Here is a 15,475-nt window from a genome sequence, read left to right on the forward strand (position 1 = left end):
TGAGGCTTCTCCCAAGTGTGAGCTAGCTAATAAACTCTCCACACCACCATCTGTTCTGTTAGAAAATAACCTAGAAGAAGTTAGAAACAAATCTGTGCAGAAGAAATAGCAACCACAGACACCACGTACAGAGCCCGGGAAAACCTATCCGGCATCTTGGGAATGAAAAATTTCAAAGCAGCAGTATCTTCATTAATCTGAATACTAATCTTTCTTCCCACTAAGTCAGGCAGACCCCCTACCCTGACCAACAGAAAGGGACTTTGGACTGTATTAAGTATTTAACATGGGGCTATGAGGCCTGATTGTCTCATTCCACAAGACAAGGCTTTCCTGACTAGGCCATCTTCGATTTGCTTAACAATGGAACTGTTGCCTGGCTGGCTCCCTTGGACAGGCTTCAAGGAAGGATGGGGGGTGGGGGGGGGGGCGCGGGCTGGGACCTGTGCAAACCTGAAGCCTTACTAAGACATTTCCATCAGATGCTCTTCATGTGCACGGTAATTGCCCATCTAACTCAAAACCAGTCCCTTTCATCGCTTCTGGGGAAGTTTTACTACTCATTTGGCAAGTTTAAAAGGCTTTAGGCTTCAAATGCCTCGTGACAAAATGAAAACAGGGATACACGCATCACCAGTCACTCTTAAGACGACCAGGCCACAGTGGGGCTGGGACATCACGAACGCTGCCTCTGACTACAAACACTGGAAGCATAATTACCTGTTTCTCCCCACAACGTGTCGGTGCCGTTGACTTCGATTTCATGTTCCTCTGCCATTCCCAGCAAGGACTGGACTACCTGTCAGATGTGGCAAGGTGATTTAATGAGCTCTCAGAGCAATGGGTGCTGATTATAGCCCATATATCAAAGGAGAGAGTGGTGGGTTGTTTTTTTTTTTAACCATTATTATCTCGTGCTGCACAAGTGAAGAAAACATAATGAAAACCATTTCCTGGTATAATTCGTATGCTATTCACACTTTCACTGGGGAGAATTAAAAAAATACAACAATCTTAGGGAATTGCAGCAACTCTGCTCAGGATTACCAGGTACTCAGAATTCTAATGAATTCCAACATGACCCAAATATGCCAACGTAATCAACAAAGGGTCCAGCAGATCACATAAAGTGCAGCTTCTGCATAAATCACCATTAGACCATCCCTTCACGCGGGAAGAAAACAAGGTGATTTTTTTTTTTATGGTGAAAATTTTCTTTCAGTATCGTCTAGGCAATTTTTCTACTGACAGCACTATTCTTCTCCCTTCTGGGCATCCTCCTGTTAAAAAGCACAGCAGGTCCCAAGCTGGAGGCAAGAAAGCTTGCCCTTGGGGAGATGAAGTATCTGTGCCCTGGACCAGAGCCAGCATCATCCTGAGTGACAGGAGACTCGGACAAAGCCGTTTTCTAGGCTCCCAGTCCATACTGTTTACAGTATGCTGACTGGGTCCATTTCTAATCCGTGGAAGCTCCAAGCTCCGTAAATAGCAGGAGGAAACCACAGGCCTTGAACTGGAGCAATTCTGTAGGTGTACAGTCTGGGTGTAGAGTCTGCTGCATACCTGGTACAACCACAACATTCTCAGATTGGACAGGAGGCATCTGGGTGAGAGGAGGGGGTAAAGGGAGGAGCAGGGCAGCAAGGGAGGCTGCGTGCACTGAAGACTGGAGACGCAGTCTTAGCTAGGAAGGCAGCGGCTTCTAGAAGCTAGTAAAGCCATAAAGGCCCTCTCCAGAAGCCTTCAGAGAGAAGCCTGACCTCTTCTTATCTCAATTTTAGATTTCTGACCCCAAGACGGTGATTAAGTGTGTTCTGAACATTTGGCCATTTACTCTGATGGCATTAGGAAATTATATCCTCTTCAGGATCTTGATTAAGAAATCTAGCTCTTCTGCTTGAAATGGTTGTTGTGCTGCGGCAGGTTCTGCTCACTGTTCTCCAGGCAAGCTCCTGAGTGGAGCACATGACTTAAAAAAAAGAATCACTTCCAAACACGAGGCATGTGCACCACATGTGGGTGTACACCGCGTAAGGGGTGTGTACTGTGTAGGGGGTGTATATCATGGGTACATGTGTATCATGTGCAGGTGTGTATCATTTGTGGGTATGTACAACGTGTGGTGTATACCATGGACAGATGTGTATCATGTGTAGGTGTGCACCATGTGTGGGTGTGTATAATGTGTGGGTATCATGTGTGAGTATGCACCATGTGTATCACGTGTGGGTGTGTATGTGCTCATGACTTCCTAGAGATGACTGTTCCCATGTTGGAGCCACAGATTCAGACAGCTGGAGGAGGGGGAGCATGGTGGCTCATGGCTGTAATTCCAGCATTTGGGAGGTACAGGCAGGAATATACAGAGGTACAGAGACTAGGACAAAAACAAAGGGAAAATGCCTGTGTTTTCAGATATGTGTTTTAACACTATCATTTATGCATGCTAAATATTAGCCAGCCAGGAATACATGCTTCTATGTTTATCTGCCATCGTGTGTACATGCCAAATGCCAGCCAGCCGGCATGGCATTCAAATTTCAGTCATTTGGGGAAAAGACTTTTACCAAACACTGGCACCTCCAATTGCTCAAAGACAACAAAGAATGTGAAACACCAGCAAAACGGGAGCAAATGTTATTATGTTCGCAGCCAAGGCAGAGAACCAGGCCAGCTGATGATGATTAAATCTTCAAACTTAGAGCTGGTGACTTCCAGAAAGAAATGGAGTGTTGAATCTCTCCTTCCGTGTAGCAACTTCAAATCATGAGCATTCATTCTCACAGGCTCTTAAAGCACCCAAGCTTGATTTTTAAAAACCCTTCAAACACTCCAGAATGATTTCAGAACTAGGGTTTCATGTGATTGTAGTCTAAAGGTTATAGGGACAAAAGAAGGAACTGAAGGGGCCAGAGGGAAGAACCAGGTAAGGTAAGAGCAGACAGGAGAGGAAGTGAGAACCGGAGAGACTGAACACCCACCAGAGCTCTTGAGGAAAGCATTCTGCTCACCGTCCTGCTCACAGCAAGGACAGTGGCACTAGAAGCGCTTCATTAGTCAGTGTCAACAGCTACGTTCTGAAATCTCCATTTCCTTTTGTTGTCTGTGGCTCTCAACTTAAAAGGCTGTGACCAAACTGGGCTACAAAGCCTCATGTCTTAGGAAGGAACCCCAAAGCCCCACTCACCGAGCTGTGTCCCATGCTGGCGGCTGCTGTCAGTGCCTGCTGCAGGGCTTGGCTCTTCCTCAGGGTGCCAGGCTGGGGAGGGCCTGCCGACCACTCACAATTCAGTAGGTACTGGAGGATGTCACTGTGGCCCCTCAGGGCACTGTGGACGAGTGCACACTGGCCCTTCTTATCCAAATGGTCCACCTGGGGGCAGAAGCAAAGGCAAGCGTGAGCATCCATCTCCTTTACTCTGGGAACACATGTGTCCTGAAGGCTACATGCAAATTCATGCTACTGCACAAGAGCAAGAGCGAGGGCTCACACTCCCAACTTGTCTTTCTGGACAGCACTGAACCTGTGACTCCTTTCATTGTGATAAGAGCACTAACCAGGCCTTGGGCTCTCGTTGCAGGACTAGTAACCACAACACTGTCTCCTTATACAGGCATCTCTCAGCAAACTGCATGAAGCTCACAGACCGAATGCTCAGACAAAGCCTATGCTTCCCAGTAGGGTACGTAGATGGAGTATTTTCAGGCTGCTCTGAGATGTTGAGATGGGTGGAAGATTGGTCACTGAAGCAGATAGCCAAAGAAAGGAAAGGATCTATAGAATAGAACACAGATCTCTGGGAAGGACAGAAAGGAAAACACACAGGAAGGTGACCTGGGGCATCCTGGCTTATAAAGGAAAGACACCAAGCTGGGAGATGTCATCGAGTCAGAAGAAATGTGTGAGCGCCACATGCTTCCTAAAGGCCTGATGCTGGCAGGCACTCCTGAATTCCTTATCTAAGTGAAGGAGTCCCAGGACCAAGGAAAAGAACCCAAAAGCCCGGCTCTGACTTGTTTGCAAAATTAGGGGCATGCTGCCTCATGACTTGGACTCTGCAAGAGTCCCCAGTGTGACAGCAAGCCTCTTCCTGCAAGCTCTCAGATGTGACAGAGACAAACTGCTGGCCTCAGAAGAAAGCTAAGAGATACATGGTATCCAGAAATTGGGGCATGTGTCACATAGCAATAAGGTATGTACCCCAAACACCATAGCTGAGGTTCAGGTATCCCTAATGCTGGACTTAGAACAACATTTCTGTACCTACTATAAGCCTAAGTTAACTAACTAGGCAAAAGACAACTAACAGTGCTTTATCCACTGTTACTCAGCAGGCTCGTTTGCCTGTGAAATGCTTATATTAAACTTAAGAGGCTTGTGCTGAGTGTAACATCCATCTCACTTCATCTGAGAGCCTGGTGGTTCTACCCTAATGTGTCAACTAGCAGAGTTACCTAATGGTAACAGCAAGAGGTTGGTGGAAGGCTCACAGGGTCATGGGATTCCAAGAGACAGATGAGAATCGTGGCCTTCAAAGGTCCATTGTCCCAGGTGGGAAAAGGGAAGATGACGTTAGACAGCTCCCACAGCTCAAACACAGGACTTCTAAGAACCAGAGAACTCGAGGGATTGTTTTAAAACATAAAATGGAATCGGACAAGAAGGGGAAGATGGGGTGTGAGGTAATTCATTCAAATTATTTCACCAGGGCTAGCAAGACGGCTCAACAGGAAAAAGCGCTTACTGCCAGGTTTGATTCCCAGAACCCATGCAGTAGAAGGCAAGAACCAACTGCCTTCAGTGCATTGTTTTCTTGACTCCTCATAAGCAGCACGGCATATACATACATGCTCATGTGTACACACATGCAGCATACAATGTAGGAAAAAGACTTCTGAAACAAAATCTCCCAAACAATTGTGATGCCATGTTAGATTCTACAATAAATTCAGGATAGTGCAACACACGTGTATCTTCTCTAGTAGGAACTGCCCAAGTTCTTCCAAGTAATGGAAAACAGATCAAGTGGCTAATAGCCAAGACTCTGCCTCATACAACATCGAGCAAAGCAACAGCGTAGCATACACGGCTACCTGGGCTCCCACTCAGACACAGGGTCTTTTACACTGATTCTGTAATTTCTCAGATCACTGCACCTGACAAATTGAAGTCCGTGAAGCCTGGCCCAGGGGCATTTTCCACCCCTTCAGCCACCCTGTTGTCACCCTCCAGGTCAAACCCACTGCTGCTTACCCTTGCCCCCTTCTTGGTCAGCAGACACACCAGCTTCATGTGGCCGGCAGCAGCTGCATAGCACAGCGCGTTCATACCATTCTCTGACATCCCATCCAGGCAGGCACCAAACTCCAGAAGGAGAGTGACAACTTCCTCATGGCCAAGGTGAGATTGGACGCACAGGATGGGGGCGTTGTTTAACACTTCCGTTCTGTAGTTCACGTTGGCCCCTCCCAAAATCAGGAGCCGGCTCACCTGTTGGGCAATGTCCCCCAGCAAGATTAATATCTCATATGTATGTTAGTTTTAACACATCTGGGAAGCAGGAAGTATCTGCAACCTTCCGGTTTTATCCTACTGGATCTCAAGCTTGAGATGTACCAGCAGGAAATGCATGCATGAGTTCCCTACACCCTCGGGAAATGCATGCATGCTTATACATGCGCATCTTCACTAGGATGAACCTGCCAAGTTTCTCCAAATCATGGGAAACAGAACTGCATTGTGACGCAGCAAACCCACTTCCTGGACTGCATCCAAAATGAAAGCAGAATCCTCAAGAAATGAACACAACAGGTTCACATCAATACCACTCACCAAGCTAAGATGTGGAAGCCACCCCAGGGCCCACAAATGATGGGTGGGCAGGAATGGACATGCCACCAGTGGGGAACTCAGGCTTAGAAAGAAATTCAGAGATTAATATAAAATACATTAAATAAACAAAAAGACCAAGATCACATGACACTGTTAAGGATCTACCCAAAGTGATCACATGACACTATGAAGGCTGTAGCCACAGTGGTCACATGACACTATTAAGGATGTAGCCACAGTGATCACATGATACCATAAGGATGTAACCAAAGTGATCACATGACTCTATTAAGCATGTACCAAAGTGATCGAACAAGACATAAGTTGAGCGTAGCTCCCAGATCATGGACAGAGCGGAAACAAGAGTGTCTATTGGCTAGAGACTGACCAAATGAAAAGTTTTAGAGATTACAACATTAAATGTGAACATACTTCACTGCCCCGAACACTTAAAGATGGTTAAGGTGTTATATGTTCTATTATGGATTTTTGGTTCATCACAAGTGAAAACAAAATGTTTTCACGTGCACGGTACCCCCCTCCTCCCTTGTCACCTACACTGGGTGGTGCATTTTTTTTAAAGAAAATATTTATTTTGACTTTATATGTCTGGGTGTTTTGTCTGCATGTGTGTCTGTGCCATCACATGCATGTCTGATGCACACAGAAGTCAAAAGAGTGCATCAAGTCCCCTATCACCGGAGTTATGAATAGTTATGAACCACCACATGGGTGTTGGGAATTGAACCCAGGGACTTTACCAGAGGAACAAATGCTCTTAACCTCTGAGCCACCTCTCTAGCCCTTGGGTGGCAGATTTTTAACAGTGGTATTAATATAGGGGCTAGACCTGACCAGCCACCAAATAGAGAAAATTCACTATTTTAACAATGAAATAATAGCCAGGGATTAAATCCTTAATGAGACAAAGCCAAAAGGAAACACGAATAGTCTCTTTTCTCGACAAGGAGAAGATAAAGCGCAGCAGTGTCCGTGTGTCCTGAGGACCAGCAGCTCTGCACACTGACAGCATGTCCTCGGCTGCTCCCACTGACTGCCGCACACAGCACGGCCTTAGATGACAGGGGGCGTTTCTGATCTGTGCATATTAAAATGAAATCACTGAACAGATGGACATTTCTAGCCACACTAATCTCCTTCACATCTCCGGATTTTGAGGAAAACACCCACGGCGCTTTCACACCTAGCTGGTCCCTTTCAACAGCTCCAACCCACGGCCGTCCAACCCTGCCCTGGGAGATCCTAAGGGCTGGCCGCTAGATGAGGAAAATCTCAGAGACCTGTCATCGATTCGACTAGAGTCAATCGGGGATCATTAAAAGACACAGGAAGGAGATGGGTACATAAAAATTCTGGGTAGTTTAGTGCTTTGTTCATAGAGCAGCAGACAGAATATTTACAAATTATTACTAACAGTGGGGAAACTACTGTGGCATCGCCATAGGGCAGAACCTAAAGTATGAAATGTTCAGGTGTCTCCATGCTGTCTAAGCTTCAACTCCACAAGACGGTGATCCCCAGTGCTCTCTCTTACACTCTTTGCAGGGTCATCCCCTTAGTGCAGGTCCCCCTGGCCTCAGCAACTCTGAGCAGAACGTTTGTTCCACAGACAGCAAAGGCTGTGTCTTATGGGTCTCTAACAACAGACACCCAAAGTGAAGTCCCCACCCTACTTCATGATCGTTCCATTCATGCGTGGACTCCAAGCCCTCTCCATCCCTAACACGTTCTTGAATTCTTAGCTTACTGCATTAGATGTTGGACTGAAACAGAAGTTCATCTAGAAGAGATGCAAGAAAAAGCTCTTACGTAGTTAGGGACAGCACACACGCTGGGTCTTTCTCATCAGTGGGGTCAATATTTATCCACAAGGAATGGTAAGCCACACACTGTAATGAGGACACCCTGCCAAGTCACCTGGCCACCTGACCATCAGCCTGGCTGTTTACATCATTAGAAAGACTACAATCATTGTATGGCCAGGTCAACACCAACCCAGTCTCTTCAACTGTTAGTGAGCACTTAGAGCTCTGTGTGTGTGTGTGTGTGTGTGTGTGTGTGTATCTGTGTAAAACACAGAGGAAAAGGCACTCAGAAATGTGAGAATCTAGCAAACAAGCTGATTGATTCCTACAACACAGTGAAACAGGTTCACCGCTCCCTAGAACACCACTTGACTCAAGTACAACTACAGAGGTATTTCAAGTTTGAATAAAAACAAGGATTTAAAAAAAAGTCCCGGGCTGGAGAGATGGCTCAGCGGTTAAGAGCACTGACTGCTCTTCCAGAGGTCCTGAGTTCAAGTCCCAGCAACCACATGGTGGCTCACAACCATCCGTAATGAGATTGGATGCCCTCTTCTGGTGTGTCGGAAGACAGCGACAGTGTACTCATAAATAAATAAATCTTTAAAAAAAAAAAAAAAAAAAGTCCCTTTTGACTAACTATGATCAGTATGGAAAAAAACCAAACACCATTATGCTGAAGAAATACTTGGGTGTTTTAGAAAGGCCTCAGAAATCAGTTTGAAACAAGATGTACAGAGACAAATGGAGACTCCTCAGGACCACCACAGGACAAGCAGGAATAATGTGTGATGATTTTGCTGGCCAACTACATGTTCCCTCCCCGTCAGCCCATCCTTTCCTGATATACAAGAACCTAAGGGGGGAAAAAAGATAGGGTAAATGGTCTGCGTAAGTGGCTCTCAAAACAGTCTTCAGTTTTTTAGTGTTCCAGGTCCCTCTAGGAAGTGAACAGGGTCTCCCCTCTCTATTCAGCATGGTCTGTTTGGAAACCTTGGTGGAGGAGTGCATTCGGCCCTGTACTGGAGGAATACATTCGGCCCTGTACTGGAAAAGCGCATTCGGCCTTACGGCGTGGATCTAATGAGACTCTTGGAGAGTGTGCTCGGGGCTGAGGCTTTCTCACCTATTTACTCTTAGTCTGCTTTGGTGAAACATGTTTCTTTTGCTGCTGCTTTGCAGTATTCTCACCACTTAAACCCTGCCAATGTATATATCTTCCTTTGCTCACTGTTCTTAACTATGGGGCACACTTGATATCACCCAGAGCTTCAAAATTCCAGGTGCCTGGGTCCCAGCCTGGAGAATCAGACTTTCTAGGGCCTGGGGATCTGGCAACCCAGCTTCCCAAGAGAATGGGCTTGGCAGACAGGGCTGTAAAGATACCAGGTAACAAATGGGCCTGCAAGCTCAGAATCAGGTCTCTTGCCATCCTCTGTGTCCCAAAACCTCAGCTCCCCAGCTGAGAAAAATAGGAACAAATGCACCATTGCCTAGGTGACTGAAAAGATTAAAAGTGAATGTCAAAACAATAACACTCCCTTCCCTACCAAGGAGTGAGGGAGTCAGAGGAAAGGAAGGAAGGAGGGAGGGTGAAGGAAATAGAGAGACAGAGACTGACTTAGCACCACACCCAGGATTTCAAAAGATTTATATAAATATTAGTAGCTACTGTTGCCATCACCCTTTTGTGGAGTCTTCAGAGTGAGGTCCCTGGAGACCTATCTCCCACCTACACTGTCTTGCATGCACCCTATTCTCTCCACAGCACAGAGTGGCAGGCTGGAGGCCCTTACTTGAGTTACAACTACCTTCTCAAAGTTCCCAGGTGCCTGCAGCCTAGTATAGTCACAGTTTCCAGAGCCGAGAGGAGCAGCAATAAAAACAACTCACCTGGGCACATAAGACATGCCAGGCACTTTCCCAAGAGCTTTCGCTGCCAGCTTTCTGATCACTGGGAGACGGCGTCTTTTGTTGTCTCCATTTTAGAGGTGAGGACTCAGAGGCTCTGAGTGGGTAGGGCAAAGATAGCTCAGGACACAAAGCTAACTGCTGTCCCTGGAGCAGCGGGGACACAATGATTCATCCTATACAGTCCTGTCCATCTGCAGGAGACTTCACAGTCTTCACCACAGACACTCTCTTTAGCTAGCAGTCGGAAGTGGCAAGGCCACCTAGCAATGGAGACACAGAAGCACAGAAGGGTAGTGGAGCGTCCCCCCACAGTGAGGACCTGGAGAAGTGCCAGCCAGCTCAAGCTGGAGACCAGCACATTGGAGGCTTACAGAAGCGGGGACATTGAAAAGTGAGTTCTCCTTGATTGTGACTCGAAGTACAATCTCCCTGAGTCCAGCCAAGCAAAGTCAGGCCGTGTCGCTGCCTCATACCTGGGCTCCTCTCCTTCCAGCTGAACAAAACACCAGAAGCCAACCAAATGCTCCCAAATCTACAGGCAGGGGCTGGCACCAGCCATATTGACAATACTTGAGGAAACAACCAGCTGGGCAGGAGCTTGGAGGCTGGAGTGACAAGGATGCCAGTGCAGGCACATGGCTGACATGACCCTGGCCCAGTCACAGAGGCCACAGGACTGGCCATCATCACCATGCTTCCGAAATTACCGAGCCCTCATTTTCAGAGCAAGTCTTTTTAATTTGCCAAAGTGGCAAACTGCAATTATTTTAAAAATGACATTCATTCCTGTATGACAACAGTTAATACTCTCTAAAAACAGTTCCTTAATTGCATGCATAATTTTAAATGACTGTAATTTGTTCAATATTCTGTGAAAACTGTTTTCTCCCTCATCAAAGACTTACAAAGACAAAACAAGAAGATAATGAAGGGACTCGAGATTCCAGAGCCAAGCTGTGTAAATCTCGGGATGGTGCAGATGTAGGTAACGCTGGAATTTTATAAAGCAAAGTAAAAATGAAAGTGCATTCCAAGGAAAGCAGACAGTCTAGAGAGGAAAGGCTTTTAATCCACAATCTTGAAAACCCATGTTCAAGAGAGTGATGATACTTCCCATCACTCTTCTCCATACTTACAGCCCGTGTAAGTTAACGTCTGCACCAATGAATTCATTAAAGTATGGAGGACAGACACTGCCAGCTTATTGCTTCTGTTTTTATAATTTATTAATTCTATAGATAAGCCAAAAGCTATACTGCTATAGTGAGAAAGATGACTAATGTTATAGTAACCTCAACTTGATTTCTTTTTTTTTTTTTGGGTTTGGTTTTTTGAGACAGGGTTTCTCTGTGTAGCCCTGGCTGTCCTGGAACTCACTCTGTAGACCAGGCTAGCCTTGAACTCTCGAACTCAGAAATCCGCCTGCCTCTGCCTCCCAAGTGCTGGGACTAAAGGCATGCATCACCACCGCCCGGCTTCAACTTGATTTCTTATAAAAATCCACATGGAAAAATTTCACAACACAGCTACCTTTTCATGACGTCTAAATTTGGAGTCATCCACTTTGGGAAAAGCTCCATCTGGGATGCAAGGGTTACCTGGGACAAGGGACAACAGTGCGAATAGCTCTTGCAGTACAGAAATGGTTTCTTGCCCGTCTACTTAAGAAAACCTGCAGGCAAGGCTTAGTCAGGAAAGAAGCACTGAAGGCTAGGCACCTAAAGGGAGAGACCGTGTGCAGAGTCCTAAGGAGCACAGTTCTCCTGCAGTGTGAGGGACCCAGATAAGAGCAAAGCTAAGCTCCACAGCAGAGACTGGGAGGCCACTGGGACACAGGTAGCATTTTTAACCTTACAAACGCTATCTGTATTCACCTAGAAGGCAATAGACTCTCTTACTCCATACCAAGATCCTGCACTGGCCAGCAGGGCTCATCCTCCAGACTCACCCCCTGCTAGGTCCTCCCTGGTACCCACAATCCTTGGGCATGTGATAACCTCACTTTTCAAACTCAACAGGGACAGGGAAAAGGCAGAGCACCCCTAAGCAATGGAGAAGACTCCACAAGTCCACACTCCAGAGCTGAGGGAAGTGTTGAGGGTGATGTGCTCAACGGCAGGCATGCCAGGGTCCAGGACTTCTCCCTTGTCTCCATCTCTGGTGCATGGAGCCTCTTTCCTGAGGTGAAGTGAATGCCAGATGCCTGACAACTGAGTCAGACTTCCCCTCCTCTCACAGGACCATCGTGCTAAGCTTCCTTTGGGTTTCTGTGAGGGAGTGAGTACACCACTTCACAGTAGTTTTCAGCACTCAGTCCACTGGGAAAGAGCTCCAAAGTTTCCACAGCAGGGTGTGTCAGGAGCAGGGGCTGGGCACTTCTGTGTGGCCTTAACCAGAAAGACCTGGCCTATGGTACGATTTTGATTCTAAGACTGTGTTATGCAATCTGCAAATGGGGAAGGAAAATCTATCTGCAAAAGTACAGCAAGAATAGTATGACTGGAAAGTCAACTGATCACAGAACAAGAAGTTCTCGGCTTGGCACGTAACCAGTGGAACACTCCATTGCCAGAAGTATATGTTATACGGTCTGGGAACCCGCGCGCATATAGCTTCCTGTGACCCATCATTTTTGTATCCCCAATGCTTAATTTCACATGATCCAGGAAGAGTTGGGTTGCTATAGTAATTCAGGACACCAAAAATCCAGTTTCTCTGCAAAGCTCTCTGCCCTTTGGTTTCCTTTGTGAACCACCTCCCTATCACACCCTTTCTGCAATTGTCTCAATGGGCTCACACAAAGGCTCCATCTCCCCAGGTCTCCCTGCAGCAGCAAAGCAGGACCTCTAGGGGGAAGTGTGTGATACGAGGAGGGGAAGTCGGCACCAGGAGAACCTCTGCCCTTTCAGGAGCCATGGCTGGCAGGTCCCTGTGCGGAGGGCTACTCACCTTCACGTTGGGAGTATAGAGATTCCTGAGAGAGGCCAGGGCAGCAGACAGCCCCTCTGTGCTGTAACCGATCCACAGGGCCTGCAGATGGCTTGAGGAGACTCCAGTCTTCTTACTGAGGCCCTAAAAACAACCAAAGATCCTGTGAGTGTGGCATCCCAGCTGGGCGTCAGTTTGACAGTGAGTCTGTCTGGTACACTGCGGAGATACACTGTACAGAGAGTGACTATACAAAAGGACACCTCAGTTGGTGAGCTGTAATGGAAGGTCAGGAGATCACAGGCCCTGTCAACTATATGCACACAGGGAAAGAGGAGGAGGGAAGGGGGAGAGGGGAGAGGAAGAGGGGAGGGTGAGAGAGAGAGGGAACGTGTATATAAGGAGAAAGCTTCCTTTTGCAGAAGGACATCAGAGGAGTAATAAATCATAAAGTTAGAGAGAATCTGCTGGGTGGTGGTGGCGCACGCCTTTAATCCCAGCACTTGGGAGACAGAGGCAGGCGGATTTCTGAGTTCGAGGCCAGCCTGGTCTACAGAATGGGTTCCAGGACAGCCCGGGCTATACAGAGAAACCCTATCTCAAAAAACAAAAAACAAGGGGTTGGGGATTTAGCTCAGTGGTAGAGCACTTGCCTAGCTAGCACAAGGCTCTGGGTTCAGTCCTCAGCTCTGGGGAAAAAGAAAAAAAAAAAAACAGCAAAAAACAAAAAACAAAAAACAAACAAACAAACAAAAAAAGTTAGAGAGAATCACCATCCGTAAGTCCTAATGAATGAAGGGGTCTAGGCAGTGGCCAGTAAAGGTTGGTGGCATGCCAAAAGAAGATGCAAGCTCAGCACCGTGTCTGCTGATGTAAAATATTTTCACCACTGTAATCTTGGTAATTTCCAAGTAGAAAAAAACCAACCAACAAACAAATGTCCCTCAAACCCAATAGAGGCTCTAGACTAGCAGTTCTCAATCTGTGGGTTGCAACCCTTTGCAGGGCAGTGTGGAATGACCCTTGTACAGAGGTTGCCTAAGACCATCAGAAAATACAGATATTCATATTACAATTTACAACAGTAGCAAAATTACAGTTATGAAGTAGCAACGAAAATCACTTTATGGTTGGGGGTCACCACTCCATGACAAACTGTATTAAAGAGTCACAGGAGTATTAGGAAGGCTGAGAACCATTGCTCTAGTCAGGAAATCTAGGGGTAAGGGGTATATATCAAATGTCACTTTGAGAAACAAGGAGGCTGATACGTAAGGACATCGAGAGTGGATTGAGCTCTGGTTCTTTGATTTGTAATGCGCAATAGGGAATGGCTGCAGGGCTCACGGACTGTCTAAAATCTTTAAACCACAAAGCTCCCCACACTTCACCTTGAAAATGTGTGCCTTCAGGATGTGGTGGCCAAGCTCCATGGTCTGCTGGCGGTTCAGCTTGCTTTCCTGTCGAGAGAACATGAACGCCAGTAGAGCGTGTCCGTTCCTAGGACAAGAAATACAAAGGCTCATGACAAAAGATCCCATCCCTCCACACCACAGGCCCTCAGATGAGGACATCCCACTGTGCCCCTGAACTGTCATCTGTGGGAAGCAGCATGAATTCAGAGAACATTCAGGCTGCTAACTCTCTATAAAGAGGGCAAATGATGATTATTCTGCAGTCATTTGCAGGGCCTTTTCTGGTGTTCCCTATCTCTGTAGATGACCCTTGATGCCTGACTTCTCAGAAACATCACTGTCTGCTCATCACATACACTCTGTCACCACCTGGATTTTTTGCTCAAGCCTGTCACAAAAACTGCATGGCATTACGTCACAGTTATAATCACGATGTCTAGCAAGGTGCCCAATTCTAAGCAGATACACCGCGAAGAACTTACTGGATGAACATAGGGAAGGATGGGACACAATCCTCTGGCCTCAGCCCTCCTCCACCTCCATCTCACACTCCATCATCCCTAGTGGAGCATAACCTGCAGAAGACAGGCCTGGCCTTATGGGGGAAGGTAAGAAAAAGCAGCCTCTGCATAGCTACAGATCCCAAGGGGGTAGAGGCTAGAAGACTAGATGGAAGCCATGTATCTCAAACTCACACAGAACAGCCTGTCACTGCCTCCTAAGTACTGACTGGGGTTAAAGGCATCCCCCAGCTAGTTTGTACCAGGCTACAAAAATGAGTAGGTTTCTATATACTAGCAACAAACCTGCTAAGAGAGAAACCAGGAAAAACAATTCCATTCATGGTAAGGAGGTGAGAGCCCTCTGCAATGAAAATTAAAAGCCACTGAAGAAAGAGACTGAAGATACTAGAAAATGGGATGTCCTACATCTAAAGTCTGGCAGAATAACATTATTTAAATGGCCATATTATTGAAAATGATCTATATAGTCAATGCAAGATTCCCTATAAAATAGCATTCTTGACACAACTAGAAAAAGTAATCTTTAAGATTAATATGACAATACAAAAAATGTGGAAAATCCAAATATAATCCCAAGTAAAAAGAGCAATACTGGAGGCACAATATTTGGTTTTAATATATACTAAAGAGTCATAGTAACCAAAGTCAGGATGATATCGGAATAAATCCAGACATATAGACCACTGGACCAGACCAGAGTCCATAGGAATAAACACTGTGACTTCAGCCACCTGATTTGCCAAAAACATATGCTCAAGAAAAGGCAGATTCTTTAACAAAAGATACTGGAAAACATCCACATGGGTTTGTTTTGTTTTGTTTTAGAAAAATAAATGGAACTATATACATACTGTGCAAAATTTAATCCAAATGATTAGAAACCAATATAAGATCTGAAAATTTGAAACTTCTAAGAAAAACACTAAGATACCTACATAGGCAATGACTTTCTAAATCAGAGTCCAGTGTCTCTGGAAACAGCAGCAAGCAGCAAAGAGCAGATGAACAGGGCTGTGAGAGGAATGTCAGTGAAGC

At 46.2% G+C, this 15,475-nt stretch overlaps 1 protein-coding gene across 1 annotated transcript in view; it reads right to left on the reverse strand.

Moving 5' to 3' along the window:
• Tanc1 (tetratricopeptide repeat, ankyrin repeat and coiled-coil containing 1) overlaps positions 1 to 15,475 on the reverse strand; it is a 229,565-nt gene that overhangs the window by 27,760 nt on the left and 186,330 nt on the right. Inside the window, exons 15-19 of the mRNA XM_028769164.1 lie at positions 13,893 to 14,001; positions 12,523 to 12,645; positions 5,255 to 5,491; positions 3,188 to 3,373; positions 721 to 799 (exon numbers count right to left, since the gene is read on the reverse strand). Coding sequence (XP_028624997.1) covers positions 721 to 799; positions 3,188 to 3,373; positions 5,255 to 5,491; positions 12,523 to 12,645; positions 13,893 to 14,001 — 734 coding nt within the window. The remainder of the gene's footprint in view (positions 1 to 720; positions 800 to 3,187; positions 3,374 to 5,254; positions 5,492 to 12,522; positions 12,646 to 13,892; positions 14,002 to 15,475) is intronic.

The sequence above is a fragment of the Grammomys surdaster genome, unplaced genomic scaffold, assembly GCF_004785775.1.
Source record: "Grammomys surdaster isolate TR1022 unplaced genomic scaffold, NIH_TR_1.0 191, whole genome shotgun sequence".
Classification (NCBI taxonomy): Eukaryota; Metazoa; Chordata; class Mammalia; order Rodentia; family Muridae; genus Grammomys; species Grammomys surdaster.